Source organism: Linepithema humile, chromosome 4, assembly GCF_040581485.1.
Source record: "Linepithema humile isolate Giens D197 chromosome 4, Lhum_UNIL_v1.0, whole genome shotgun sequence".
NCBI lineage: Eukaryota > Metazoa > Arthropoda > Insecta > Hymenoptera > Formicidae > Linepithema > Linepithema humile.
In genome coordinates this window covers 5,148,819-5,172,535 of record NC_090131.1, presented here as the reverse complement: position 1 = coordinate 5,172,535, position 23,717 = coordinate 5,148,819, and the positions used below count along the sequence as shown (strand labels likewise).

General features: G+C 38.9%; 5 protein-coding genes and 1 long non-coding RNA gene across 10 annotated transcripts in view; 2 read left to right on the top strand and 4 right to left on the bottom strand.

Annotated features, from left to right (window-relative positions):
- Dora (Dorado) overlaps positions 1 to 4,869 on the bottom strand; it is a 60,859-nt gene extending 55,990 nt beyond the window's left edge. For both annotated transcript variants that reach the window (XM_067353572.1, XM_067353573.1), the window contains exon 1: positions 4,733 to 4,869. The gene's annotated coding sequence lies outside the window, so the exon portion shown is untranslated. The remainder of the gene's footprint in view (positions 1 to 4,732) is intronic.
- Positions 4,870 to 5,020: 151 nt separating this feature from the next.
- On the bottom strand, positions 5,021 to 8,085 carry LOC136999461 (uncharacterized). The gene is made up of 3 exons (XR_010889843.1): positions 7,954 to 8,085; positions 6,934 to 7,562; positions 5,021 to 5,306 (listed from the first exon to the last, which is right to left on the bottom strand). It is a non-coding gene; the product is annotated as an uncharacterized lncRNA (long non-coding RNA).
- Exo70 (exocyst complex component 7) lies at positions 8,034 to 11,415 on the top strand. 2 transcript variants are annotated; one of them, XM_012366453.2, is made up of 6 exons: positions 8,034 to 8,525; positions 8,625 to 9,163; positions 9,278 to 9,790; positions 10,209 to 10,446; positions 10,555 to 10,824; positions 11,048 to 11,415. In XM_012366453.2, the coding sequence occupies exons 1-6, from the start codon at positions 8,297 to 8,299 to the stop codon at positions 11,317 to 11,319; spliced, it is 2,061 nt and encodes a 686-aa protein (XP_012221876.1). In that variant the 5' UTR covers positions 8,034 to 8,296; the 3' UTR covers positions 11,320 to 11,415. The 2 variants fall into 2 exon arrangements, with proteins under 2 accessions (XP_012221876.1, XP_012221875.1); XM_012366452.2 differs by having other exon boundaries at positions 8,035 to 8,525; positions 9,239 to 9,790.
- Positions 10,452 to 15,373, bottom strand: Rac1 (ras-related protein Rac1). The gene is made up of 3 exons (XM_012366455.2): positions 14,851 to 15,373; positions 13,851 to 14,238; positions 10,452 to 13,603 (listed from the first exon to the last, which is right to left on the bottom strand). The coding sequence occupies exons 1-3, from the start codon at positions 14,883 to 14,885 to the stop codon at positions 13,448 to 13,450; spliced, it is 579 nt and encodes a 192-aa protein (XP_012221878.1). The 5' UTR covers positions 14,886 to 15,373; the 3' UTR covers positions 10,452 to 13,447.
- A 98-nt stretch (positions 15,374 to 15,471) lies between these two features.
- On the top strand, positions 15,472 to 18,848 carry FucTB (alpha-(1,3)-fucosyltransferase 10). Its single transcript, XM_012366454.2, has 7 exons — positions 15,472 to 15,808; positions 15,908 to 15,950; positions 16,030 to 16,154; positions 16,234 to 16,453; positions 16,804 to 16,993; positions 17,069 to 17,246; positions 17,346 to 18,848. The coding sequence occupies exons 1-7, from the start codon at positions 15,737 to 15,739 to the stop codon at positions 17,832 to 17,834; spliced, it is 1,317 nt and encodes a 438-aa protein (XP_012221877.2). The 5' UTR covers positions 15,472 to 15,736; the 3' UTR covers positions 17,835 to 18,848.
- Tbcd (tubulin folding cofactor D) lies at positions 15,976 to 23,493 on the bottom strand. 3 transcript variants are annotated; one of them, XM_012366451.2, is made up of 19 exons: positions 22,712 to 23,473; positions 22,476 to 22,614; positions 22,168 to 22,354; positions 21,870 to 22,098; positions 21,613 to 21,761; positions 21,295 to 21,524; positions 21,070 to 21,209; positions 20,892 to 20,997; positions 20,620 to 20,797; positions 20,393 to 20,551; positions 20,114 to 20,317; positions 19,875 to 20,039; positions 19,678 to 19,802; positions 19,453 to 19,607; positions 19,140 to 19,338; positions 18,678 to 18,980; positions 17,325 to 18,610; positions 17,085 to 17,252; positions 15,976 to 16,437 (listed from the first exon to the last, which is right to left on the bottom strand). In XM_012366451.2, the coding sequence occupies exons 1-17, from the start codon at positions 23,230 to 23,232 to the stop codon at positions 18,329 to 18,331; spliced, it is 3,471 nt and encodes a 1,156-aa protein (XP_012221874.2). In that variant the 5' UTR covers positions 23,233 to 23,473; the 3' UTR covers positions 15,976 to 16,437; positions 17,085 to 17,252; positions 17,325 to 18,328. The 3 variants fall into 3 exon arrangements, with proteins under 3 accessions (XP_012221874.2, XP_067209678.1, XP_067209677.1); XM_067353577.1 differs by having other exon boundaries at positions 17,082 to 17,252; positions 19,678 to 20,039; positions 22,712 to 23,493; XM_067353576.1 differs by having other exon boundaries at positions 19,678 to 20,039; positions 22,712 to 23,493.
- Between the last annotated feature and the right edge of the window lie 224 nt (positions 23,494 to 23,717).

Below are 23,717 nucleotides of genomic sequence, written 5' to 3'. Positions count from 1 at the left end.
AAAGTCCTTAAGGGCTCGTCAAGTCGGACGAGAATGAAGCGCTCGAAGCGAATTCCTCAATGCAAACAAACTACTTAATAGCTATTGTTACGAGCTCACCGGCGAGTTCTGTCACGAGCTCGCGGAGAAATTTTAGTCGCGACAGAGGGTGGAAGTTTCCGCGTATTCGCCTCGCGGCGCAATTTCCTCGTGTCGTCCAAAAGTCTTGGGAAAGTCGGATAAAACAGCCGTGCGGAAGTAACGGGAGTACGCCCGTTGTCTTTCCCTAAAATGCATAATTCAAATCGCCTAAACGAATATATATATATAGTTCGTGAAAAAGTAGCTTCTCTTTAATTAAATAATTTGAGAAATATTACGTCAATGTTTTGTCAAGAAATAATAGATGACACGTTTCTCAACCGGAGAATTTTTTAATTTTCTCGACTTAAGTTTTGCGACTTATAAAAAAATATATATTTTAATGCATAAAATAGATATATAAATATATTTCTTCGTTTAATTTCTAATATTATTTTAAATCTCGTTCAGTCAAGGATCAAACATTCAAACCAAAGACGTCACATTTAAAAATAATCGAAAGAAAAATATGATTTTGCTATTTATTCTTTGAAATTTAGTTCGCAGTTTTTTTCATTCAATTATAATTCAGGGAGTATTTATATCTCATTATTTCCGAAAATATGGAGGAAAAATTAATTCTAAATCGCGTAAAAAAATCTGCAAGTAAAGTCATATGTGTCGCGAGCCTGTCACGATCCCGCGCAACCCTCAAAGTCCAGGCTATATCGTGTGGCGAGATGGGCGTTAACGACGGCCGCAAATTCGATTCGCCGGCAAACTTCGTCTTCGCATTCTCACCTCGCCGATGAAACCGCTCCGCACGGTACGTGTTACGTCCCACCGCAAACGAATAGCTACGGCCGTCTTGAAAGGGCAGAGTCCGCGTACACAGTGTGGCACCCACGGCCACGGTTTGCTATCGGTCGCGCATTTAATTACCGGGGTCGCATGACGATACAGTCCCGTCGGAGTGAAAGGGCGTCGCGCGTCAACGCGATCAATCGACTCCGCCTTTGCGTTCATTGCGACCGCGCGTAAGTCCGAGAGTCGTTAAGACGAGCGGATCTATTCGCTTCGCCGCACAACAGCGGGTTTTTATTTTTTCCTCGATGAAAAAAATGAATCCTCTCGCCGTCCGCACATTGTATATTTTTGCCGGTTATTTTCATATCGACATCCGTTAATTACATCCGCGACGCTTTTAAATTAATGACATAATTTCTCGTTAAAATCGATACTCCAGTTGAAATGTTAAAGTCTCATCACGTAATGGCGAGCATAATAACATTGGCTGTTCTATCTCGCGTATATAAAATTCAATATAAAAAAAAAACGATACCATTGCCTTTATGATGCTTATTAGATCTCGTTGCGCATACTTTTACGAGGCGAAGAAACAAGGCGCGAGACAGATTGACAAATGAAGATTTATCGGATGCAAGATGCGACGCCGTGAAATCCAGCGTGAAAATGTTACCCACCAAACGTGTCGTCTATCCAACGCGCGGTTCAAACGGAAAATATCGTCGGTAAAAAAAAAAGAGAGAGAAGAAGGGAGCAGCGAGAACGCTGAACAGGATGAGAGATAGAATATAACGGCCCGCATGTGTAACCCGCCCTACATGAAGGTGCAACTTATATGTATATGCGTATATATGTATGTACCTAGACGCGCAGGGATACGTGGGCGCGTGATGCATACGTCTCGCAGCTGGAAATGCGCTTCCCGGGAATTTATGCCCCACGAAATTCCGAAGGAGAGCCCGAGGATTATCCGCACCCGGCATCGTTGTTCCACGTCAATCCACTTAATTCGCAGCGTTGTAATCGTTAACGAAGCGAGATTTACGAAAGGATGCAGGGCAAATATCTTGTTTGCAAGACACTCATCCTTGACATCGTCAAAAGAATATATTCAATACCGTCGCGGATTTACGCACATCGACTACAATACAGATTAAAAGACAGACAGTAAAATACGTGATTTGCGATGTTTGCGAAATGAAAAATTAAGTCGATTAAGTGATCATATTTAATAGACCGGAATTTAAGATAAACGAGGGTGTGTGTGCGCGTGTAAATATCACTAACTTAGGTTTTAGAGTTTTTGAAGAGCCCCTTATCTGTACGAGCAAACGTCGCGCTCCTCTCCCCTGCGGAAAGTCGCCGCTTTAATGGCAAAGAACGGAAGTTCCTTGAAAGTTCTCGATATCGCGCGTTCTGTCTTTATTAAACTTTCCAGAAATCCTGTTTAATTCTTAATGAAGCTACGACCACGCTTTCCCGCTGAATACGGACAAGGAGGCACAACAGCTGTTGTACGAAAAGTTTCGGTCGTCAGCGTTGAAAGCGTTTTGCAAAATACGCTCTTCTGCTACGCAACTCTTACAAAAGAAAGTTTTACAGCGGAATAAGAGACATGAACACGCGGAAGCAGCTCGCGCTTTCCGCCATTCGACAATTTTGGAGCTCTGGGAAATGTGGAAAAGAGCCGCGGAGATTTGCATTTATCCTCGACGTGAACGGGAACAACGAGGATGGAACGCTCGTGTGAGAAAGTTAAAATTGCATTAATGCATTCGACGCGCATACAAACTCTGCAAAAACCGTTTGCAAACTGTGCAAGCGATTTGCATGATTGTATAGCCGCGAGTAATTCCACTTTCTATGAAAAAAATCGACGTATACGTTGCTATAGAAAAAAAATTATGAAGTCGAAATACGTATTCCTTTTCGCAATTGCCTTATGCAATGTTTTACTTTTTGTCTCATAAATAAAAAAAAAATATTTCATGCAGATTTTATTTTATGTAAAATTTAAAAACTCCGTACCGCGGGTGTATAAAATATTTCAAGCGGGCATCGCGTACGATACAAAAAAATTGTATACGTTACGATAAATTACCGGAAATAATAAATCGCGAAGAAAAGTACGAAAATGCAAGTGCGCTCGCTTTCTATCATGCGACGAGAAAGTGGAGTCGGATATACTTTCACTGTAATGCGTTCTTATTGCATCGATTCGTTCGTAAGCAAACCGGAACGACGCACGATAATGACAGTGTGACGAAAAATCCACGAAATTCTGCACCACTAAATCAAGAATTATTCAGATCTTGTCGGGACAAAACGGTCTGATACTTAAATCCGATTCCAAGCTGATCCTCGAGGACATTCACCGGACACATTCGCATTCGTCAGGATTACATTTCCGTCAATGCGACTCGCAACGTGCACGAAATCTCGGAGCGGAGCCCGAGTGGCTGCGCGCTCGAACGAGAGCGAATAATAGCTTTCGTTTACTCTCTTTCTCTCTCTTTCTCTCTCTCTCTCTCTCTCTCCCCTTCGCACTCTCTCGTTTCGATTTGATCTTATTCTCGGCCTTGATCGCTCCAGCATGGAGCAAGGACCGCGGAGAAAAGGAGAAAAACAGAAGTCAATCGCGGCTGCGAGGGCAGGAGACGAGATGAAATCTATCTTTCCTTTTCTGTTTGTTGTACATAGCAGCATATAGAGCGTTTCAGGCCTACCGCATATGTGCAAGCACACGTGTGAAAATACCGACGGCATCAATGAGGAGTATTATAAATAAATATCTGTTATAACTTGAACATTTATCATTAAAAAAGTATGTTACGTTATTTATGATTGATTATTATTGTTTTTAATATCTTGTCTCTATCGTTATTATAAACAAAGGACTTTTGTGAAGAGAAAACTATTGCACAAATAAAATTCTCGATGAGTGTTGTATCAATCTCGTCGATGCCGTCGATAGACGTATGTATGCATATGTATAAAATAGGTCGAATCGACTAGTCGTTCGAATCGTTCCCGAATGTTTATCTCGAATGGAAAGTCTGACGGAAGAGCCGATGGCTCTGCTGAATGATTCTGATGGATCTGCTCGTAATGTTTGGTGATACCCAGCAGGGATATTAGAAAGGTACAGAGAAAGAACCTCTTTGCTAGATTAATCCTTTAAAAAGAGTTTTTGCTATTTTGAAGCGACAGGTCTCGGGAATTCGCAGTTTGACGACCAAACCGTAGATTGTATCATGTTATTTTTTACTGAATATTTACGCGGACACGCGTAAATTAAAGTAAAAAATATAAATTTTTATCGTGTATAAACACGAGTTCGTACATGCGCTTGGCCACGATATTTATGTGAACCACTCGCCAGCAAATAAATTAATTGCATTTCACGCGTCTTGAACGCTCGTGTGTAACCGTGTATCAAGCGATTACAGTAAACCGTAATGTATACAGGTAACGAACAACATAATTTGTAGAGAAGAAATAAATTCAAACATGGTTTTTTTCCTTGACCGTTCAATTGCCAACATTTGAAAATATCACTCTCGGCGTAAATTTAATGTATCTTCATTAAAGTATTTCATCAAGCGTATCATTGTGCTACATCTGTTAAAAAGATACATATATTAAATTTTTCTAACATTAAAATAATATAATGATAATAATTACATTAATTATAATACAGATGTGCCGATAAGTAAAAATAAATTTTTAATCGTTGAAATTGCAACATAAAATTACTTTAATTAGCCACAAGAGAATATATTAATAAAAATTAAGAACTTATTTTTACGTCGAAAAGCGATTCGGCAATTAAACGGTCAGATGCAAAATAAAAATCATCACTCACCCTCGCAGGATTTCTTGGAGATGCCGAACGCAGCCGGTGGTCGTCTCCATCCACGCCAATTGTTGCATAGTGACTCCGGCTCGCTGCTGAAGCTACACAGAGAATCTTCTTCGAAGCGATCAGAATCATCGAAGGAGTAACGATCAGTTTCTTCCCATTCGATTAAGTGTCCGCCGGGTCCAGGGGCCTCGTCCGGGGCGATACCAGGTTCGGCGGCGGCCCCGGTCGCCCTCGCACCCCTAGAATTCGCGCCTCCGCCGCCGCCGCCGCCGCCGCCGCCGCCGCTGCCGCCGCCGCCGCCACCGCTGCCGCTGTTATTGCCGCCACCGTTGCCGCCGCCACTACTACTTCCGCCGATCCTACCGGTTCGCCCTCCGCCGCCGCCTCCGCCGCCGCTGCCAGAGGACCGAGCCAGGTTGCCCGCCAGTTTTAATTGCCGTGCGAATCAGCACACGCAATACTACGAGCGCGTCCAAAACGATCACCGGCTGCCACCGTCTCTGCCACGCCGCGTCGTCTCGCCCGCACGATCGCGTAGCGGCGCAGACTCCACCACCGTGCACCAGCGGAAGATCTGCGGATTCGAGAAACGGCCGTGTTTCGATCATCTCACCCTTAGCTTCGATGAACCGTCCGATACTTTGATGTTCGAACGCTCGCGCGCGCAACGTCTCCCAAACTGCACGCCAAGATCGTCCGAAAGAACATTCGACGTCTTTTTCGAATTTTCTCGCGAGCCGACTGTTACTTTTCGTAGACAATATTGCCAACTGATTTCTTACACGAGAAAGGGATGTGTAATGCTAGCCAATGTTATAAGTGAAAATGTTCTTTAATATTATTAAATCAGTTTGGGAAACGTTGCGATATTATTTGAAATGAATTAGCAACATTTTCCCCATAAATTTCCCATAAGTCATAAACAAAATGAAGACTGAGAGAGGAAAATCGATGTCATTTGCATATTATAAATATGTAACGATTTTCAATGATACAATGGAAATACGGCATTATGAATGCAAGTAAAGTTGCATCAATTTAAGGAAAATCCAAGATGCGCGCGTCATGTCTAAATATTCATGCTTCATGATTGTTGTCTTAAATAAATATTCTATTTTAAGGTTATGATTAATTTACTTATTGAACTATGTATTTTTTAATTTAACCTAACCAAACCTTTTAACTCTTTATATGTGTCGACTGCTCACAAATACCAAACTCAAACACAATTCTGACTCATGATGCATGAATATTAACACGATACGCATGGCTCAGATAATATGACAAAAATTTTTGAGGCATTCATGATGCCAAACATTTCGATACAAATCGAATACAAAATAAAATAAAGCAATATTTAATGAAAACATGTGATTGAAAATTTATATTCTTGAGAATTCAAAAGTAGAATAATTTTCAATCGCGAAGAGTACTTACGATTGGCCAGTTTATTTTCTGTAGCGACATCAAGGTGAAGCTGATCCGTTATATTTTCAATATACGAAATACATGACCAAAAAATTGAAATCAACAAGTCTTCCGCGAACGTGAAGCACTCGATCGCTCATTGTCGCGAGTGTGCGCGCGCGCACGATAAACGCACGCCGCGCGACGTTTTCTTGCGAAACGCGTCTCGCGGCCCGAGCAAAAGTAAAACAGGAACAGCTGATTCACGTTACCTCATAGATACGTATTGATCTCTCGCCCACGACGCGAGCCCCTCGTTTCGCGCCGAATACTCGTCCCTTGTGCGAGTTGCGGCGAGAGAAAAACGCGGAACGATGACGCGCGCTGTATCAAACGAGCGCGTCGATATGTCAAGCGACGAAACGTTAGGTTAAAGTGACGCGGCACCGACGTTCACGATTCGAGTGAGAGAAAGAGAGATCGCGTTATGTCGATGACGCGACGAAGCGATGAGGCGCAAGGACCTTGGCAGGTCAACAGACCTGGTCGCGTCAAGAACGTGCAACGACCCCGACCCCGCGCAAGGGAGCGCAGCCCCCCCTCCCACCCTCCTCTCTTTCTTTACGCCTAGGAGGCCGCAAGGCTCGCTTCCCGCACGAATGTGTATTTGTAGGAACGCGCGGATGCAAGCGTGCGCGCGCGCGCGCGCGCTTTTACTGTATATATGTATATATAATCACACGCATAATGCGCTCGCGCACGGCCGTACCTCCAACCCTTCTTCCTTTGCTTACCTTTCAGCCCCGTACGAATCTGTCCGATGTCCGTCAACCAACGGTGCACCTCACACCCTCACACGCCGCTTATTGGTGCATCCTCGACCACGAGCACCATCGAGCGGACTGCACGTAACTAGCGTAGCACGGAGCGAACAGTGATGCATGAACATGTACAAACACGGCGACGCACTCGGGTACGGAATAAGACAGCTGAGCCGTCAAGTGTCTCATCGATGTTTCTCTGTTATGTCGGAGACATTGCCACGCACTGTGTGAGCCTGAATCCCCGCGCGGTGATTCGCTCGCGCCCGGTCGCGACCGCGAGTCCGCACGCTCGCGTTAACTTCGCGCACGTCGCAAGATCGCCGCACGAGTTAGCCGATAGTGCCAGCCAGTCGGAAAAACTTCAGGCTAGCCTACCCCATCGACGACAACAACAAATATGGCGAACGGACCACCTCCTGCGCGCTCACTGCTGCGACTGCCGACTGTACGTCAGATGGCGTTGGCCACGCCGTTCCCCTACTACGGCCTCGTATGATCGTTCCCGGTCGTCCTCGCCACGGGTTATCATCGTTTCTCTAACATAAATTGGCGCGTTCGAGCTTGCTCCAGGGCTGTTGCCTTTGCATCTTAAATTTTTCCTGAATAAATTAAGAATAATGAAATATTATTCCGCAACGTCTGAAACGGATGAAACTCGAATTAGAAATACATTTTTCCTCAATGTTCCAGTAAGAATAACAGTTGCAATTTTTTGTTGGATTCCTCTTATTTTTCTCTTATATAAAAAAAAATAGAGATACTAATTAAAGCTAATTAAGTAACATCGTCATGGCTATTACCTTAATTGTAATGTGCACGTAGTAATCGTATATAATTATTTTCGCCGGGAATATAAATATTTTTCTGATCTGTATGAATGCACGAATAAAGTATGTAAAAATTACGCAGATGGCACCACTTATTTATATTATTGACACTTGGTTGATAAATGGACCGAAACCAAAATCATGAATCTAACATGTTACCCACCGGAAAGTGGAAATGGCTACGTAGTTCCATGTCTACGTTAGGCGTCGCACGCGGATTCCATCTGATTCCACCCAAAAAGGGAGGATGATTGCTCTCAGCCGGAAGTAAAAGTAACAATTTGACAGAAATGCAAAATATAATTTATCTTTTTCGTCACCCAATATGTTACAGACAGTTGTGAGATTTTGAGTTTGATTGAGATTAACTGGATTCCTGAAATAAGTACTGAATTACCAAAGATGTTATTGAAGTCACTCATTATCACTTAATAAGCACTTACTTCATCATTGCTTATTAGTTACCTTTATTTATAATTATATATGCAAGAACGAATGAAGAAAACATGCACGCGACACGGGCTGACACTTCTGAAAGACGATTTGAAATACAATGTAAATTGGAGTCAGAGATTGCTGCTCTAGAAGCCTTGAAGGAGGCGGAGGAACGTAGCCGACGTTTGACAAGTGGAGTAGTGGGAATTCTTTCCTCCTTGGAAGATCGTTTGGCTACGCTGCGACGTACAATACTCCCTGTTTATAATGAGACAGGGAATCTCCAAGCTCAGCAACACAGTATGTATATTTAATATTATTTGTTTTGAAGTAAAATTCTAAAATTGACAAGTTACTTCATTAGAAATTTTTTCACATTTGCCTGCTTTATATTTATAGATATAGAAAAGACCTTAAGTATACTGGATCACGCTATCGGATACTATGGTGTATGTCAAGAAGTGGAAGATGCGGTGCGGGCTGAACCAAGTGGGCCTGGTGGTTTAGATGGTTTTCTCGAGGCTATGAACCGTCTGTACAATGCTCAGCGATACTTCCAAAAAAATAATCCTAGCTCTGTCGAGTTAGAAAATGTCACAAGTCTCTTCTCGATCGGCCTAGAATCACTTTATGCTGAATTTCATGATATTCTTACTCGCCAAAGTAAACCGATCCTTCCTATTTTACTCTTGGATTTAATTGGCTCCGATGAAGATACCAGCGGTGAAGATGCACCGCAGTCTCTATGTCAATTGCCGGAAAGCGTTATGAGCGATTTGCTCAAAATTTCCGGATGGCTGGAGGAAAGAGGCCACCGTAAACACATAAAAATATATGCCTCTGTGCGTTCCGCCATCGTCTTGAGGTCCTTGCAGTTGCTCAGAGAACATCAGAGGAGCGCCAGTGGCGGCAGTACACACGCTGGAAGTCCAATGCCTGTAAATGAACAATATATACATAGAAATATCTAGTTCTTCGGAAATTTATTGTTTTAATGTAAATATAATTCGCAGAGAGCGAAATTCGCTAATCGGCACTCTTTGGGTGGTCAGGAGAACGCAGGGCGCAAAGCGTCGCGACGGTTGCAGCACGCATTGGAGAAGAAGGCCAACAGAATGCTGTTGAAAGCGTCGCAAACAACGGGCTTAAACCTGTCCCTGACGGCGTCCAGGAAGCCGACGCCGCAGCTCTCGCCGTATTCCATGGAGGACGCGGCGCCTGACGAGCAGGAGATGGAGAATTATCTTCTGTTAGCGGTCGGTCTGCACAAACTCATGCAAGCCGAGCGAACGCTAGTCGCGAAGATCTTGCCGGCATCCTTACAAGCGCAGGTGCTGGAAGCTACCGTTCGTGACGCGATGGACTTAGTGGCTCACGATGGAGACAGCATAGCTACGCGTGCCAAACGGTGCATCACAAAACGCGACTTTTCCGCCGTTCTCGTGGTCTTCCCGATTCTAAAGCATCTCGGCGAATTGAAGCCCGATCTTGAGAGAACAGTCGAGGGTTGCGATTACGCACTTCGCTCAAAATTTGCCTCTGTGCTTGACACGTTAAATGCAACTGTAAGTTTGAACGCTTTTATCCTTAAGTTTAGATTTCTGTGCGAGACCTGAAAATTTTGCTTTATATTAGTGTGTGGTAATTTTAAATTAACTTCTTTGGTATAAAAGGAAGAATTCCTGAAAACTGATACTTAATCAGTATTCTACGGGAAGTGCGCTGATAATGCGCTTTATCAGCGGGCATGTTTGAATTATTACTCTGAAGGAAAAACGTGGTATTTCCCGGTTGATATAAAGCTTTTTTTATACTGAGTATTTTTATTTACTTATACTTTTTATTAAAATGCGTAATGCGTAAATATACTTACTAACTAAACTTTTAAAAAAATACTTTCAATACTAATATAGCAATGTATACATATGTATACATTAATATATAATAACAAATATAATGAAACGAACCATTTTAATTTTGTAGGGTGCTAAAGCTTTGGAAGATTTTGCGGAAAGCGTGAGAAATGAATCTAGCACGGCTTTGCCAAAAGACGGCACCGTAGCGGAGGGGACTAGCAATGTCTTAGTTTTTCTGGAACAGTTGGCTGAATACGCAGACACGGCCGGTGCTGTTCTACGACGCAACACCGATATAGATCAAACTGTGTCGTCCGCAAAAAATGCAGAAAAAGGACATAGAATGGTTCTCGGCGTATATGTCAGTAAGTGTGTGGCCCATCTCATCATTTATTTTTCTATAACTTAATTTAAAATGATTAAAATAAAAACAGTATTATTAACTTAATAAAAACTGCTTTGCTTTCTTACAGAGAAGGTTCTCGCTCAGTTGAATCTAGCGTTGGTGAATAAAAGCGACGCGTCTTACTCCGATCTCGCTTTACGTGCTTTGTTCCGGCTAAACAACCACAATTACGTGGTCAATGCTCTCCGCCGAAGTTCCCTTATGGAGCTACTTTTGCTGGCCGAGCCGAGCGCGGAGCAAACGTATCACGATCTACTTCTGAAAGACAGAAACAATTACGTCACTACGACATTCGCCAAGGCGCGATCGTACCTCGAGCAATCCGCAGACGAACCAGGTTTGCGCTTTAACATAAAACTCTCAACAATATTATAAATAAGATTCTAAATATCTTCTTAGTAATGTGTCACAGAAAGAAACAGCAGACATACGTGTTCAGCTCATATTCATATCATGTATTGTTAGTCTACGTTCTGAAACAATGATAAAAGTGTTCAACAATTAGCGGACCTAAACTATAATCATTAGTCACATTAATTATGCGTTTTTAATTTGCGTAGATCTTGCCGCTAAAACGTTGAAGGAAAAGTTCTTGGGTTTCACGAAAGAACTCGAGGAAGTGGCCAAGTGTCAACGTTCTTACTCGGTACCTGATAGACGTTTGCGCGAGGAGTTAAGGAAGGAACTGCACGAGACAATTGTTCCGTTGTACACCGCGTTCCACAACAAGTATCGCGGCGTGTCGTTCTCGAAGAACCCATCGAAATACATCAAGTACACGCCCGACCAGATATCGGCGCTGATCAAGACGTTCTTCGACACCGCCGCGTAATAATGTACAAAATGTTGCACCCCCGATGATTGTTTCTCCAAGGAATTAGCAAAGTATTTAATAAACACCCATTTAATAAAGCATATTCAGTTACAATAGTTTTCTGATTCTTTCCCGTGGACCGAATCTTCATTTTCTTTTCAAACAGATTGCACAGAGATTTAATGGATCTGCGATGATTGAGTAGTTAGGTCTTGGTCCAGCTCCCCCCCCGACGTTTTATATATATTTATAATATATATATAAAAAACAAGTAACGTTCGATTTAGATTCGATCAGCGACTTATGTATATATATATATGTATATATGTATATAACTCGTATTACCACTTATAATGTACGCATACACACGTGAAATCGTAAATTATATGTGGTAATAAGTAGGAATACATTTGAAGTTCAGCATTTATGTACACTTGTTATGCTATAGCATATTCTCTCTCGTTATAATAGCTACATGCTCGCATTTTTCATATTCTTCCTCTCCGTCTCTTTCGCACTGATAACACTTACTCGTTTACATACATGCATACATTCACGCTTCCCCTGCTTCAGTAGTCATATCCTGTTCCTTTTTTTTCTTTTATTAAATGCGGGAATACCCTTTTTAATTCCAATCTGATGACACTGTACTTCCTGTGAGAAATAACGTGATGCATTGTGCGTATTAATCACAGATCTTGTCGTGCTATCCGCGAGCGAAGCAGAGGAATCGTTAAACACGATTTGACATTTATACTTATATCACATACATCTAGAACTCTTGTACAGTTAGCTATCGCTTAAATTATGGTATGTAACGTTTATACGGTAATGTTAACCAATTTAGTGGAAGAAGGAAGCCATATTATGCGGCCGCTGCGCTACCAATCCTGGTTGGAAAATACAACTATCAGATTTATCTTTTTTTTTATTTCCTTTCTATCGGCCTCTGTTGACTAATTATCATTTTCAAATTATCGCAAACTCTCGTCTCCAAGAGAAATTATTGCATAACACAATTAAATATCGGACACGGACACTAAACATTGAACAGCATTTGATTGACGTCTAAATGCCTTCAATTAGATTTTATATACAATTTCTCAAATAAATCTAGAACGTTTATATGTGAACGAACTCAATGGATGTGTCTTTATCAGAGAAAGAATCCTCTTTGTGAAAACAACTTCGTGAAAGCTCTGTTAAAGCTTTTGCTAACATATTGCATTAATATCCTGAATCAAAAGAAATGCGTATAGTTGCTCTAAGTACAGGGAGAAGTGTACGTGTGTGTACTTACTGTTATTCACATTTATAATGAACATCTAGATGAATATCGTCCAAACAAGTTTGCCACGTACTATGTGTATCTCTAAAAAATATTCTCTTTCTCTCTCTCTCTCTTTCTCTCCTTTGAATTTATATCTTGATGCATATTGAAATCTTTCCACGATAAGGAAAACTATTATATTTTTTTCTTTTTTTCTACCCTTTTTAAATGCGTTAACTATATATTCTGTTCTACCTAAAATGTACAATGGCAAATAGCATAAAATGGTTTTCCTCTTTGATTAAACTGATCAGTATACAGTCAGTGTTTGGACGCTTACACAATTATATGGTAATATTTGCTTTTTTTCTTTTACCATTCATATATAGTTATTAATTATAATATTAATAACGTACTTTCTCTAGTATACTGTACAGCGGTTAGTTCAGTTATTTTGGCTTCTTTTACACTCCTTTCGCTTAGAACATCCAGTCGATTTGCATTTATAGCCCTATTATATTATCAGACTGTCTAGACTGGAAGCTTTGTTCGCGTAGACAGCACAAAACCTCCTTAATTGATTTCCTTCAGGATGCTGGAGGCCACATAAAAGTGAATTTGTATTTCAAAATTTATGATTTTGTGTGAACCCTCTTTTGTCTCGCTCGTTGGAAATTTACACGGAATTGATGTTTGTGCGCTTATGCTGGCAGATGTTTGCAGCCTGTTGATGCTGACGTAGGCTGGTACAACTGGGGTTCCAAATATCGGTAACTCGTCCGATTGATTCTCTATTCGAGCTTGGTACACTGGAGATGAGACAATGAGACACTAACACATTCCAGTACCAACGTGCAAAGAGGGATACATTTAATATTATAGAAGGAAACATCTGCGTTTTGGCTTCACTTGCAGAACGGGGCACAGTACGGCGCGTATCGCCTCGTCGAACACTGTCTTCAAGCCTTTTTGCGTCAGAGCAGAGCATTCCAAATATTTTACAGCACCAATCTCCTTTGCCATTGACAAACCCTATAACAAATATTTTAGAATATATTATATATATAACAATAATACATTAATAATTATAAAATATATAAATATATAACATTCATAACAAGTTGTTACATATTAAAACTGTTATTCATTCAACCATTATTACATTTATGATTTAATTTAACAAATTATTTACTATGTCAATAAAAAAATACTATTAATTCTTATTGTTGTATTAAATTTTTCTATCATTATATAATAGAAGCAAAGCTGTAGAACAAACCGAAGGGTAAGTAATAGGAGCCAGTTTCTTGTCTTTCAAACGCTCAATGGTCTCTTTGTCCTCGCGTAGATCTAATTTAGTGCCCACCAAAATGATTGGAGTAGCAGGACAATGATGACGCACTTCAGGATACCATTTAGCGCGCACGTTTTCGAAACTTGCTGGATTCACCAGCGAGAAGCAAATCAAGAATACGTCAGTTTGTGGATAAGACAATGGTCTTAATCTGTCATAATCTTCCTGTCCTGCAGTATCCCATAATCCGAGATTAATCGGCTTCCCGTCAACCATCACATTCGCGGAGTAATTGTCGAATACCGTTGGAATGTATTCCCCAGGAAATGCATTGGTGGTGTAACTGATCAGCAAACATGTTTTACCGACCGCTCTAGAAAATACAAATATAAATAATGCGTACATAACGTTATCGAGTTGATATAAATTAATTTTTCTACAGTAAAAAAAAATATCCATATATGTTAATTGGATGAATCATGATGTAAGAAGCGAAGTTACCGCACAAGTTTCATAAGTCATCGTTTTTTTCTGAAGCATTTTGTCGCGTTTTCGTAAAAAAAGGATGATATACCAATATTTTCAATTAGATCCGTTTAATCAATGAGGATTTCGCGCTCTTATGTTTTCGTGCCACACGTCAGATACCGACGTACGGCCGTGGAAAGTGCAAAAAAAATGTGACGTCCTCGTGAAAACACGCGTGAACACGTCAACGTCGTTTCACGGGCTCGCACGGGCGTGGTGGGCTCGCGTAAGGCATCACGCTCACGCTCCGGAAAAGCATCGAGGTAATCGGGCCTCGGAGCGCAGCCAAGAGAGCGTCCCAAGGTAACCGCTCGCCCACGATCGTCCCCGTGTGGGCTCGTGCGGTGAGATCCCTTCGATCCTTTCGATCCCTTTGTGGATCACAGCTCTCCCTGCGCTGCGAGTCCGAGTCCCGAGTACAAAACAGCTCTTCACGATGATCCTGTGTTTTACATACCCGTCGCCGACGACCACGCACTTGATAGCTTGCATCCTGGATGTCTGTAGCCGTCCGTAACACACGAGACCAAGTAAAATCGCGCGACGACGATACACTAGTCGATTCTAGCGGGAGGAAAAGAGAGTCACGAGAAGAGAGGGAGATACGGTTGGGGGGAAGGCGGGGGAGGAAGAGACGGACAGCACGGTACGTACGTACGCAGACAGGAAGAGGGCAACAGAGGCGGGAGAGCGCGGGGAAGGGACGCGAAGGTGCGGTGTAAAGAGAGAAGAGATCCGAGAGGAAGCGCGCGCGCGGAAGCGAGACGGCTCGCTCGCGACGAGCAGCAATACAATTGAGGTTAGAGCGCGATGGAGATACAAGAGCGAATCGAGGCGCGACGAGCTCCGACGACTGATGATTGGTCGACTGACTGGTTAACTAGCTAGCTGGCAGGCTTCGTGGCGGCCCCCAAGGCGCACGAGTGCGGCGAAAAATATCACGGACGCGCGCGCCGACGATCGCAGCGGGAGGTAATATACCGAATTAAGCCAGCTACGACGCTCTTTCTGAATCCTTGCAACTCAGTCGTGCACGGTTCCGTATAACGGCAACAAAGCGCGGCGAACTGCGAACAAGTACCGATACTTCGATACAAATATCGATACTTTTATTAGAATGCGATTCGAGAGATCGATACTATTTTCTCGATACATTGCATTTCAACATCGAGATGCATCGGCCAATCAAAATTTGATGAATGCTTTGCGCGCTGATTGAAGTAGCGCCTTTAGTAATAAAATTTGACATATGTCATTTTTAGGCTATGTTTGATTAATAATTAGTAATTAATACTCCGAGAAGAGTAATATTTTTATGAATATTTTTACAAATATCCGACATTATGATGGTGCGAAAAATACGCCTAATGTTTGCAATTACGATTACGCTAGGTATATGTATCATAATATTTCAGGTACATATATATATGTATATATATATATATATATAAACGATTAGTTAATGTCAAATAAATTGGCAGTTGCGGAAACTAATTAGTTTTCATAATTTTCAGTTATGCTTACTGCTTTACGACAGCACAAAATTGTCTTTCTCAGGTAATCCATTAATTATACTGTCATATCAATGCTATTTAATAAAGATTGATATATTTTAATATTCTCCTATCACGCCCAGATGACAATACACCTGTCATATTATGGTGGACGCCATTCGGTAATAACAATCAAGTGAAAACTTGTGGAAGCGCTAAATGCTACTTTACATACAATAGAGCATTTAAGAACAATACTCGTTTAAAAGTATAATTCTTTTCTCTTTTTACTTACTTGAGTTAAGAAACAACTGTTTTAAGTAAATCATAACCATCAATTTTTGTAGAGTATTTTGTTTTATGGAAGTGATTTTCGTATTCATGATTTGCCTAATTGGAGAAGCAATGCCATATCGTGGGGTTTACTTCATGAAGAATCTCCTAGAAATAATCCTATACTTGTTCATGAAAAAGCGCTTAATCTTTTCAATTACTCTTCTACCTTCAGTAGATTTAGCGATGTACCACTCACACTTCTTGATTTACCTGGCCTAGAAGAATTAATAGGTAAATAGACAAATTTGAAAAAGTATAATTAATGCACTGACTTCATTTAAATTTATTGTTATTTAAATAATTAAATATAGCTAAGTTTTTTCTGATTTGTATAAAGAAAATAATAATAAACTATAAAGTAGAGTATCAAATTAGGATCAGAGATAGAAATCAGAAATTTATTGAATATTTTATTCATCTTAAATCAGAATCTTCCAAAACTTTTTTAATTGTTTCATAGAAGCTGTTGTATGCTAAAAACATCTTAAAATAGATAAAATATATAAAACAAATAAAACAAAATATTCAATGACCCTTATTGGAGCCACTGTCCCTAATTTGATACTTTAATCTGTTTGTAGCAACATCTTATTACGTGCCTACCAAAGAGAAATCTGTATTCATGCACACTGAGAATTTAGCACCAGTATTGTATATTCAATCTGACTGTGATACTGCCAGTGACAGAGATCACTATGTAATAGAGTTAATGAAACATATTCGAATCGATTCTTATGGTGCATGTGTAAATAATGCTCAATTTGATGACAGGTATATTACTTTACATCATACAGTTCTTATGTCAAGTGAGATTAATAATTATTAGTAGATAAAATATTTGTCCAGGTTTAAAAACAACTACCTCGATATTTTAAATAATCGTGAATTCTTATCCTTTGTGGCCAAATACAAGTTTACCATAGCCTTTGAAAATGCAGTTTGCGATGATTATGTCACAGAAAAACTGTGGAGGCCACTTGTTGTTGGTTCCGTACCCATATATTACGGATCGCCATCCTTCAAGGTATCACTTGAAATAAGAATATTGTAGTATTAAAATCACGCAAGTTTCGTGAATCTTATAATTCAATCTATTTTATACATTGCATATTTAACTTTGTAGGATTGGTTGCCAAATAATAAATCTGCCATATCAATACTAGACTTTGCCAGTCCAGTAGAACTTGCCAACTTTTTGCACAAACTCGTGAGAGATGATTCTGCGTACGAAGAGTACTTATCTCATAAATTAAACGAGCGCGATTATCGTGTTACAAATAATAGATTGCTACACGCGCTCAGAAAAAGACCGACAGGCACTATTAATGAATTTGCAAATTACATGGAAGCGTTTGAATGTTTTGTTTGTGAACAAATACAGAATAATCGTGGATTAAAAACAAGTATAGTAACGAGAAAACAGTATAATTGTCCTCTGCCGAGAGATCCAATAACTGGCGAAATCAGTAAGCGCAATTGGTGGATACAACAGTGGAATATTGAGAAGTGTGGAGCTAAGCTGTTAGCTCATTATATAACTAACAACATTTCTATTAATAGAAATCACTTTGACGAACAAAAAATAAACATGTATGATCACAATGAATGTTAAGATCAAAGAGAGATTATAGTTTTGTACAATTTTGATAAATCGAATACTCATTATATCACGAACTAGTTTAGGAATATAAATACTTACAAATCTAAATGTATGTTAGAAAGCATTTCTCTATTTTAGTGTTATGGAAATACTTTTTTTACATGTCCACATTTTATATAAAATATATATTATACAGTATACAAGTATACAGTATTATACAAATTATTATTAATTTTACAAAAGCTATAGGTCTGCATGATAGGAAAAAATAATGTCACATCATTTTTATATGTGTATGCGTACATATATACAATATTATTAAACAGTGTTATAGTTTAACATTAAATCTTATTTGATGTGTGCAAATTATCAGTATTTCTCTTTGTATTAGCGTCAGCTGTATTAGCATAGCGATTGAATCTTATTTCACTTTATGCTATGCAAGCATAAAAATAAAATACGATCTTAAAGAAAAGCTAAGATCTTTGTACATAAAATAACCTTCTTCAATTTGTCGACTTTATTTGCAAAACTGGAGCAGGTACTTTCATTAGTTCACACAAATGATTTCTGGTCGGACGTAAATCTGCGATGGGTTGCTCCCAATCTGTCGCGTTCAATTTTGTGAGTATATTTGTCAAATCTTCTTCCGCTATATCCATCTCTTCTCCATAAAGAGTCAAAGCTTCATAAGTACGTATAGCTGTTGTTTTTCTCAAGCTTGTGTATTTGTGACACAAAAATATACTCAGCTGACAAAACGCTCTTTTTGCAACAGGACCTCGCACCTGGAAACATAATGTTTAATTTAAAATTGTAAATTTCAATAATTATTTGTAACAAATTTTTACAAACCTGTAGCAATTGACAGAAAACATTTATACTACTAATAAGCAATTTCATATTGCTGGAATATTTGATTTCATGTTTTAATAGCGCCAATATACGCTCTGAGATTGTATTATCTGCATCGTCCAAAATGGACTGAATGCAGCCTGAACTCAATAAACGATCCAAGAAAGCCAACATTGATATTATCATCCTTTCATTTTTATGATTCTCCTCGAATATGTTTAATATCTTCTCACACAGATCCCGTAAACCGACTTCATCGATTTCTTGCAGATAAGTAAATAAGGAAACACTCGAGTATTTTACCTGGTAAAAGAGAAATATTTAGTTACGATTAAAATTGATTAGTTAAGTCATAAAGTGTTGAAATTTTTCTTTTTCCAAGCAAATTAATTTCCATAAGTGCTACAATAATATCTTATACAGAATATATAATTGATATAACTCAATAAATGTTGGCTTTACCAATGATTCGCTTAAGCCACCAACGCTGAATACAATTCCTCGTAACAGATTTACTTTATACGGTGGAAAACTTAACATTTTAATAAATCGTGGAAACGTTGCAGATTCCATCCTCCATTCGATAGTCTCCTTACATTCGTTATAAGGAAATATAGTTTTTAACTCGCTGTGATGTGGAATATTTGGAAGTGGTGGATCGCTATAAAAAAAAAAAAAAACAATAAATATTTTTAAATGAAATACTTTATATTCTATTTAGCTTTCTGGTGTGCAATGAAAAATTTAATATAAAAGCATGTCATTGAATTTTTACCTGTGTATAAGCGCACTGAACACAGTACCAGCCTGCGCTCGAATTCCATCTATTCTTTCAACAGCCTGTTGTGCGATACCGCCGATAATGTTAGCCATTAAATTCTCGTTCAACACAGATAATAATTTTGCTTGGGATACTAAGTTGGTCAATACCTGTGTAACAATATTGATACATTTTAATGACAATAAATTTCCGATTGTTTCTTTACGATGGAATACGCACATGTAATCCGATCATGGCCGCCTCTCTCACCCAAGCACCTATGTCTCCACGACTATCTATCGTATATTCTTTGAGAGCCAGTAAATAGCAATCGTACAAATCTGGTACAAACAACTGCCATTTGTCTGAAAATATGTATTTCTTCGGTTTCAATAAATTCTGAATTGTAGGCAAATGTGAAATGAATGAGAACTCACCTGCTTCATCGATTCCTAATGTTTGCAATACCAATATTAAAGAATGTAAAGCTTCTTTCCTACTTTCCGCCCATTTTAATGTGTTTTCGGATATGTGAGTGCACGTGATTAACGCTTCTATGACGTCTTTTACTCTTTCCCGAATTACAAACAATGGGAAATGACCTGCAACGATTGAAATGAATAAAAATATGTATATGGGATTTAATATTTCGTTATTAATATATTCTTCGACTTACCTATTGCTTGTGCAAATCCTATTCTAATTGGCTGATTGTGCGATCGTAAGGACTCTAAATAACGATTGACTACAGCACTTCGAGCATCATAATCGATGTCTACATAATATTCTACGAAAAAGTTCGTGTGCGCTTCGGCTGCTTTTAGTTTAACCGCTGACACTTCGTGACTCAAGCATTCCTCCAAGAGCTTCTGCCAATCTTCTGTATTACACAAATATTGAATAAATATACGAGAAATTTCAATAAACGTAAATTATCTTAATTAATTATACTTGCCTACAACATCTGAGAAGTGAATAGGAAAGTGAACGATAGAACATTTCTTGATTAGCACAGCGCAAGCCTGCTTCATCAGTTCTCCTCCAAGCCCTTTAAATTGTCCTCTGCTTCTGAATGTTCTTACTATATCCTGTATATCGGCCACAGCTGTGGCTCCTAAATAAAATTATTTTAGTTAATAATGAGTATTTAAAGAAGAACAAAAATCTATCGTAGATTCTTACCGATAATATTTTCAATTTTATCATTAAAGTGATTGTATAAAGCTTCGAGAATCTCCGCGGTGGCCAATACCGCACCATGCCTAACATTTAAGTCGATAGAATTTAGCATGTCCAACAGAGTCGGCAATACCGTGTCTATCATGTAATGCGGATCAGCCGCCGTTAAATTGAAAAGCGACTGTAACAGATTACAAATAACATATACAGAACTGAAAGTTTGTAATATTCGAGTCATACATGTAATATGTATTAGTATCAAATATTAAACTTACTCGAGCTGAAAGTTCTCTGATTGCAGTGTCCCAATGTGTGACCTTTTTCGCAATTAGGTGATCTATTAAGGGCTTCGTGTATTCCTCGTACTGCGCAATTTGGACACTAATAACAATAATTATCAATTATAAATAAACAATAAAATTATTAATGTAGAATGTTCGTAAAATTCTATACCTGATTTTAAGATACGTGTGACTCCTTACACCAACTTCAAAATAATCGGCGACAGTCAATATATCGATACCATGCGGAACGTTGCCTTGTCTGCCGACATTTTCTTGAAACGCGGCGGATGCTGCTCTTCTACAATTTATCTATTAATACAATAACATATTAATGTATTAATAACGCGTGAATTACAAATGCAATACAAATGGAAATTATATATATGATTTATACCTCTCTATCGAAGCATGTCACCACTAATAACATCGCCGCGATTTCTTTGACGTAAGGTTCGAAAACGTGGGAATCGTAGGCTCTCGGAAAAGACCAGCATATGTAACAAGCGGCGTCCCTAATCAAATACCCAATCGATCCATAAGCTCTAGGTTCGTCAAAGACTAAGGCTTGCAGGACTACAGGAATAACATCGCTTAGACGGTGAGGTAACAGCAAACCACGTCTTCCTGAAATATGCAAATGTAGTATAAAAATGTGTGACAGAAGAATAAAAATTATAAAACGTTTTGAAATATAAAGAGGTAGCCTTAATACCAAGTTCCGCCAGTGCTAAACAACCACCGTGCCATGCTGAATCTGATTCACGTCCGGAAAATAGATTCAACACAAATCCCAGTACGTCATCAGCCAAGTCCATCGGCAGTCTCGCTGTTATTCTGCCAATGCCTTTCGCTGCAGACCACCTATGTAATTAGGTGATCTAAATTATATATCTTTACACTATTATCTAATTTAATATTGTCTTTAATGAATATGGTCTGTTATATGTATGTAAAATAACGCATAAGTACCTTATAGTGATTGCTTTATCTCGAAGACCTTGTATGAGTTGCTCTATTATATCTTCGATGGCTGGAGGAATCTCTTGATCTTCATTGTCATTTGAAATAGTATTTTTAAGATCGGTAACACTTTCAGTGTTATCAATATTATCTGTTTTAACATTAGGCATAATGTTTATCGGCCGACTTGTCTTCTGATAACGCCAGGATGCTAATTTTGTTCTCAACAATACCAAACCTGCAAAATATTGTAACAATAAAAATATTTATAACAAATAAATTAAGTAAAACTTGAATTTTTACACACCTATGCGTTGAACAACTTTTGTTCCAAATTTTCTAATAAGATCTGCTGGATTGTCACTCAGCCGAAGTTTCAACATATTATCGAGAAGCATTTGACTATATGGCTTGACATCTTCCCTTGCACTATGTTTTAATATCGAAGCTATGACAGCCAGAGGCCCATGTCTCATAGAGTCATTTTCTATACACTATAAAAATGGAAAATACTTAAAAATCTATTTGCCTTAATTCACAATAACTATAAATATTTTACATTTTTTATTTAAAATCTTATAAAGATAATGTTTGATATTATTAGAAGAAAGTTACCTTTAAACACCACATGATCATTTCCTCTAAATACAACTTCTTGACATCTGATCTTGTTAAAAAGTTTGCTATTAAAAACACAGCTGCTACAGCGCATGCATCTTTTGAGAGGCAATACAGTTTACATACTTTTAAAATTCTGAAATATACATCAAAATATAATTAGTATAGTTTATTATATTTAATATTTTAATAAATTATACTCTATATATTGTAGACAATAATATTAATAATACCTGACAACAATAGTTTGCTCAGGATCTACATTCTCAGATGTCTCTAAGCGAGAAAGGGGAAATGGTATTTTTGAAATAATAGACAACCATATGAGAAGAACATATCTGGTTTCCCATATTTCTACATCATTTGGATCTTGTTTCTCAAGCATCCTTAACACAGGTAAAAGATCTACTACCTCGTGTGGTAGATAAGTAACAATCTTTTTATACGTTTTTACTGACATAATAATAAACAAATATTTGAATGTATTATGTTTGATGCTCTCTGCACATTCCTCATCTTTTATAATTGACAGCAGGGATTCCAAGATCTTCTCGAGATATGGATCCAGAAGCTGATGCTGATCCTGATACTGAGACAGAATAAAATTAAAGCGATCCCTGTTCCTCTCCACGAGACTTGGCGACAAATCTGGTTTTCTCAATTCCGCTATCAATGCAGTCACTTCGTCTATTTCTTTAAACGCGCTGAAGCCGCATCCTACCCTTTCCGGGTCCGGACAATCGTTTAGCACCATTATTCGCAGAAATTCGTTTCGTCAATGTCTCAAATCTGCTACTTGCGATTGCACGCTTATGTACAATTCACACAAAATTATAAATTGTGCGACAGGCTGTTTGTTGTAAAAATCATAACCATATATTGACTTTGACAGTTCCAATTTCGGAGCATCTCTCGCATGTTTCTCGTCTCGAACAACAAGTATATAGAAATACTTACTTATATAAAAGTATGTAGAAATATCATAGTTACCAGATTTGGGAAAATAATTTGTCTTGGCTAAAAATAATTCAGTGTCGAAAGAGAAAGAATCTAAAGGTGATGCTTACTCTGTTTATCTTAGGCCGGGTCTACAATAGGTGTAATGATCACTCACAGACAAATCACAGAAGAATAGATTGTAATTGGTCAATTTCTTACGGCTTAAAGCTTGCTACACCTATTGTAAATCTAGGCTGCGTTCCGTAAAGCGCATATGTGCTCATGTATCTATAGTATACG

Bases quoted from the DNA above. Each gene is read 5' to 3' on its own strand.
- Exo70 (XM_012366452.2), top strand. From the start codon at position 8,297: ATGCACGCGACACGGGCTGACACTTCTGAAAGACGATTTGAAATACAA. The intron at 10,447-10,554 runs GTAAGTGTGTGG...GCTTTCTTACAG, and splicing joins GGTTCTCGGCGTATATGTCA to AGAAGGTTCTCGCTCAGTTG. The intron at 10,825-11,047 runs GTTTGCGCTTTA...TAATTTGCGTAG, and splicing joins GCAATCCGCAGACGAACCAG to ATCTTGCCGCTAAAACGTTG.
- Rac1 (XM_012366455.2), bottom strand. From the start codon at position 14,885: ATGCAAGCTATCAAGTGCGTGGTCGTCGGCGACGG. The intron at 14,239-14,850 runs GTATGTAAAACA...TGTATTTTCTAG, and splicing joins TGCGTGGTCGTCGGCGACGG to AGCGGTCGGTAAAACATGTT. The intron at 13,604-13,850 runs GTTTGTTCTACA...TATTTGTTATAG, and splicing joins CTCCTATTACTTACCCTTCG to GGTTTGTCAATGGCAAAGGA.
- FucTB (XM_012366454.2), top strand. From the start codon at position 15,737: ATGATGGTGCGAAAAATACGCCTAATGTTTGCAATTACGATTACGCTA. The intron at 16,155-16,233 runs GTATAATTCTTT...CAATTTTTGTAG, and splicing joins AGAACAATACTCGTTTAAAA to AGTATTTTGTTTTATGGAAG. The intron at 17,247-17,345 runs GTATCACTTGAA...TTAACTTTGTAG, and splicing joins ACGGATCGCCATCCTTCAAG to GATTGGTTGCCAAATAATAA.
- Tbcd (XM_067353577.1), bottom strand. From the start codon at position 23,232: ATGGTGCTAAACGATTGTCCGGACCCGGAAAGGGTAGGATGCGGCTTC. The intron at 21,762-21,869 runs GTACTTATGCGT...CTAATTACATAG, and splicing joins GATAAAGCAATCACTATAAG to GTGGTCTGCAGCGAAAGGCA. The intron at 20,318-20,392 runs GCAAGTATAATT...TGTGTAATACAG, and splicing joins TCACTTCTCAGATGTTGTAG to AAGATTGGCAGAAGCTCTTG.